Source organism: Camponotus vicinus, unplaced genomic scaffold (assembly GCF_025532165.1).
Source record: "Camponotus vicinus isolate PSW18456_S1 unplaced genomic scaffold, iyCamVici1.0 SCAF_13, whole genome shotgun sequence".
NCBI classification, from domain to species: domain Eukaryota; kingdom Metazoa; phylum Arthropoda; class Insecta; order Hymenoptera; family Formicidae; genus Camponotus; species Camponotus vicinus.
The window spans coordinates 11,625,001-11,630,851 of record NW_028141949.1 but is presented as its reverse complement, the minus strand read 5'-3'; the positions used below and the strand labels follow the sequence as shown (position 1 = coordinate 11,630,851).

At 30.4% G+C, this 5,851-nt stretch overlaps 1 protein-coding gene across 1 annotated transcript in view; it reads left to right on the top strand.

Moving 5' to 3' along the window:
- Positions 1 to 368: 368 nt before the first annotated feature.
- LOC145964601 (2-acylglycerol O-acyltransferase 2-A-like) overlaps positions 369 to 5,851 on the top strand; it is a 13,405-nt gene continuing 7,922 nt past the window's right edge. The window contains exons 1-3 of the mRNA XM_083087560.1: positions 369 to 505; positions 3,875 to 4,188; positions 4,436 to 4,710. Coding sequence (XP_082943686.1) covers positions 3,962 to 4,188; positions 4,436 to 4,710 — 502 coding nt within the window. The 5' untranslated portion in view covers positions 369 to 505; positions 3,875 to 3,961. The remainder of the gene's footprint in view (positions 506 to 3,874; positions 4,189 to 4,435; positions 4,711 to 5,851) is intronic.

Sequence of the window (5,851 nt, the reverse complement as noted above, 5' to 3'; positions counted from 1 at the left end):
TATAAGAATAAGCAATAAAAAATAGGGGGTTCCGTTTAAAAAATTAAAGGTGATCTTCATGTGACCTTCAAACAATTATCCATGGTCAAACCAATGACATCATCTTATGTCCCTCTTCGAGTCAAATAACTTTTGTCTGAAACATTTTTTCCAATCTCTTTTACTTTAAGAGATATTCAGCTGCATCACTTAAAATGATACACCCTGTATACGCACAAAGTTCAAAGCATGTATTCTTTAGACTCTTCTTTCCAGCAAAACTCCCAACAGTAAGGCGTATGACGCCGTGTTGAACGTTCTGTGGAAGGTATTGAAGAGGTGTATATATATATATATATATATATTACGCCATACATACATACAAATAGACCACCTGCACTGTATCGTGCGATACATTTCGTCATTTCGTCTACAAAAAGCAGTTTACCTAGTTGTGTCTCTATCTGGCGCGTAACAAAGGAGAGAGAAATTGTACATCTGCCGATAGTTGCGAGATCTACAGGAAGTAAGTAAATTTCGAAAAAGTATATTCGAACGAAATCATAGTGATTATACTGTTCGAATAAAGTTTAAAATACAAACATTCGAAATTTAAATTCAAAGTTTGAATGGAATAAATTTTAAATTAATTCACAGCCAAGAAAATGCTCCAAGATTCAACTGTTTAAATAATTAAGATATCAAAGGAAATTTGAATGCAAAAACAGCGTTTTATTCCAGACGAGAATAAACAGTTTCATTTTACTTTTTTTTTTATTAATTTACTAAATTTTTATTAAGTTTATTTTACTATACATGTATTCATATTATTGTACTATTTTACTATTATATTATTTATCAATTTCTTCGGATATCTAATCTACAACCTTAGCAATGCAAGAGAAAGATTAAATTGAAGCAGAAAGTTTCAAACTCTTCAACTGTTCGATTGTGGGAAAGTTTTAAGCATAAATTATTAATTACAAATTTTACTACTTGAAAGTTTTTAATTTTTCTTCTTTCATTCACAACAATTGACAGAATTTGTATTTATAATTATTTAAGACCAAGAAGAGCACAGATGGTATTGCGTGTTTTATAAATCTATAATTTAAAAAAAAACCAATTTCTAAAAGTACAAACGTTTCGGTCCCTTTCGGACCCTCTTCGGTATGACAATAATAATTTAATAGAACATATAAAAGAAATTCTAGAATAAATAGATAATGATATAAAAATAAAACAAACGGGAAGTAGCACTGTACAGGTCGAATGATAAAATTGTGAAAATAAACATCGATATCCCGATCGAGTCGGTGAAGGTAACCGATAAGATTTAAATTAAAACTGAATAATACGCCAAATTAACGCGAAATTTTTTGTGATGCAAGACGTTGTCTCTTCATTCTAAAATTCATACGATGTTAAAACATTACATTCTTCATCATACTTCGCAAAAGACGATGGTCTGTTTTTTAACTTACAATACTGTTTAATGTTTAATTTACAATACTGTGTAATGTTTTAACATTGTACGAATTTTAGAATGAAGAGACAACGTCTTGCGTCACAAAAAATTTTGCGTTAATTTGGCGTATTATCTAGTTTTAAATCGGTTATCGGTTACCTTCACTGACTCGATCGGAATATCGACGTTTATTTTTACAATTTTATCATTTGACCTGCGCTATTTTACAGTGCTATTTCCCGTTTGTTTTATCTTTATATCTTTATCTATTTATTCTAGAATTTTTCTTTTATATGTTCTATTAAATTATTATTGTCACTGAAGAGGTTCCGAAAGGGACCGAAACGTTTGTACTTTTAAAAATTGGTTATTTTTAAATTATAGATGTATAAAACACGCAATATCACCTGTGCTCTTCTTGGTCTTAAATAAGTCTTCCTTATTATTAATGATGGTAATTATATACATTAGCGATTCCTCACCGATTTCAATGACTTTGAAATATGTTGTCGGGAGCATGATTCTGAACAACTTTTCCTTATACATGCTACCGCCGCTCGGCCTTAGTTTCCGAGATATTTATAAAAATATTTTATGGTTTTGCAATATTGTCACCATTATGAAATAACTTTTTTGCACCATGTATTCAGTTTTTGACAAAGTAATAATGTTTACCAAAAGAGTTGTAAAGCGAGATCCTACCGGCGGGGTGGTTGCCGGAGGGGGGCCGAAGGCCCCCCTTGCACCCCCCGCGTGTGTGTGTGTGTGTGGTGTGTGTGTAATATACATACATTTCTGATATTTTTTAATTTGTATAGAATTTAATACAATTTAATGCAATTAAAAAATATCAGAAATGTATGTGTACACACACACACACACACACACACATACGCGCGCGCGCGCGGGGGGTGCAAGGGGAGCCTTCGGCCCCCCTCCCGCAACCACCCCGCCGGTAGGATCTCGCTTTACAACTCTTTTTGGTAAACATTATTATTTTGTCAAAAACTGAATACATGATGCAAAAAAGTTATTTCATAATGGTGACAATATTGCAAAACCATAAAATATTTTTATAAATATCTCGGAAACTAAGGCCGAGCGGCGGTAACATGTATAACAAAAAGTTGTTCAGAATTATGCTCCTGACAACATATTTCAAGATCATTGAAATCGGTGAGAAATCGCTAATGTATATAATTACTATATGTTTTTATATTGAATAGATAAAGTTTTCATGTGATTTTCGCACGATTGGAGATCAGTAACTCAAAACATGTGAGACACGAATGTCACAGTCAACACAAAAGGTTTGATATCATTTGCGCGTCAATAAATCGATTTCATTGTACAAACGAATTAGAGAAAAACAATTTTCAACGGAAGAATACTTAATTATTCGTCTTACTATATGTTCGAAGTTTTTAACATAATAATTGGAGTAAACTGAAAACAACTGTTTAAAAATTAAAAATTGATTTTTCACAATTAAAAGTTGATTATTCATGAGATTCAGTAATATCCATAAATGATTGTGTATATAGAAATGTGTAAAAGAGACAAAGTCAATTAGTAAAAAAGAATATGCGCATAAATTGGTATTCTAATGTAAAAATATAATAAATATTTTTACATAATTTATTACATGTCTATCTTTATAGGTGTCTCTTTTATGTCTATCTCTTTACAGGTGACCCTTTTATGTAATACGTTTTATCATTCTCCCCTAAAACTAATTGTTTTTATTGAAGTCATAATTCAAATATACTCGAACAATAGGTACATTTTCTATCGCAACCGATATCAGTTTGATAAATTCTAACTCTCTGATGTGATAATCAGAGTTGCGTTCATTCACAGCGATGTAATCATCATAACATTTTCATTTAACAATGATTAAGACGTAAAATATTGTAAAGTAATTGTTTATATATTGCGATTGTGAAGTCACTATGGCATTGTTCCAATTTCTTATGAGAAATAATGTGCTTTCGTAGTAATTTATAATTCAAAATAAAAACGTGACTTATTCAAATGAGCGTATTGTCTGTAAATGTAACGAGTTTTACATGCAATCGCAATCCTTGCATTCAAATTGCATTGTCACATTCCTCTCTTTTCGCTTTTTTCGTTGCATTCGTACATAAAACGTCAGTTACATAAAACAAATAAGTAAACATAATGACGCGGAGTGTCGTAGAATAAAAAGAGAAAAATATCGATTGAAGAGAGAACCATAAAGAGAGCACATATATAAGACGGAGATATAAAGTCTATTCTTTACGTATCGAAAATAGATTTTATGCGTTCGTCAGTTCGTCTAGTTGATATAAAACTTTATCCGCAATAAGCCGAAGCGACACAATCGGTTCTCGTCGGAAGAAAAAATGGAAAAGAAAAAATACAATATAGAGTTTTTAATCGCAGGTGAGATATAGCATAAAATAAAGCGGAAGGATTGGATTCTCTCCAATGATCTAACAATTAGTTTGAAACGAAACCCCGGCGAGAAACATGGAAATTTTGGGTGTAAAATTCGCGCCGTTAAACATACCTTTGGAAAGAAGGCTACAGACCTTGATGATCGCGATATGGGTTCTTGTCTCCCCCTTCGGCAATTTTTGGGGATACATCGTTACGGCCTATCTTTTATTCTACACGCAAACAATACGTTACTTCATGCTACTGTATTTCCTCTGGATGTATTACGATTGGAACACTTGCGATCGTGGTGGCAGAAGGTAATGCAATTTTATTAATTTCTTTGCCGGTCTTGAAATGATTCTGATATAAAGTGCGGATGTAAAAACTGTTGTAGAATAAAAATTCTTTTTTATCGTTCTTTGACTCGAGATAATTAATCGATGCTCAACGATTATATGTAATAAATCTGTTGTGACACTTGTAGGCCTTAGGCGCAATAAAAAGAAATTTACCTTAAAATGAGAATCGTTAACGTTTAAAGAATGATTATATCTTATATTTCAGTTATTCGTGGATAAATAGAATAAGAAATAACGTATTTTGGCGTTACTTTTGCAATTATTTTCCGCTGAAGTTAGTGAAAACGGTCGATCTGGATCCAACAAAGTCTTATCTTTTCATCTCCGTACCCCATGGGATTTTATCAATGGGGATAATTGGTTCATTCGCAACGGATGCAATAGGTTGCAGGAAGCTATTTCCTGGACTAGACATACGCTTAATTACTCTTGATCAACACTTCAAAACACCTCTATTCAGAGAATATGTTTATTCCTTAGGTAAAAACTCTTGATGTTATTTTTTACAAATTTGTTGTAAAATCTTTCATTTCATAAATCTTTCAATATTCTATTGAATACTTTCATTATCGGTACAGAATATGTAAATGTATTTGAGAAAGAAAGATTTTACGTTGCATCAACATGAAAGGTGACATCCTAATAAACACATGATGGTATATTATACGTTTAAATCAAGTATTTACGGGAGGTCTAAATGTGATAGATTTAACGTATATCAATTGCGTATAATTTTAGTTGTGATGTCCGACTGATATACGGTGTCATAAACTGTATTTATTCGTTTTTTAATGCTATTCTCAAACCAATTAAAATCGTATTTAATAAACTAATAAACTACGTTTTATGAATACATAATTTTTACGAATTACGAGTACCTATATAAATGTATTACAATGACTATTTAAAATACGTATTGTAATGACTATTTAAAATACGTATTGCAATGACTATTTAAAATATGTATTGCAATGACTATTTAAAATACGTATTGCAATTACTATTTAAAATATGTATTGCAATGACTATTTAAAATACGTTATTTTTATTATACTTTTAAATGATTTTTGTTTTTAAATAAACGTATTATATACAATTATACAGGTTTGTCCCATTTTAACTTACACAACAAAATATCTCAAAGATTAAGCTTCATCGAAGAAAATGTTTCAAACAAAAGTTGTAGGATTTAAAAATATCTATTTATTGATCTTATCACTTTGACCTTGGATAGGGTAATCAGTTTACATTAAAAAAATATGATTCCATTTAAAAATTTAAAATAATTTTTCCCTGACTTCGACAACTCTACCCAAGATCAAAGTAATAAAATCAGTAAAAAGATATTTTAAAACATTATAACTTTTGTTTGAAACATTTTTGTCGATAAAACTTAGTTTCCGAAATATTGTGCTGTGTGTAAGTTAAAATGGGACACCTTGTATGGCTACAATAATAATAAAAGTAATGAGATTTAGTGCAAAGAATATATGTCACTAAATATAAAATAAAATAATAACAAATTTCAATCGTAATTTTCTTTTATTTCTTAGAAGATATGTTATTTAATTAATAAAAAAATTAGTATTATTATAGACTAATTTACTTCAAAACTTTATTG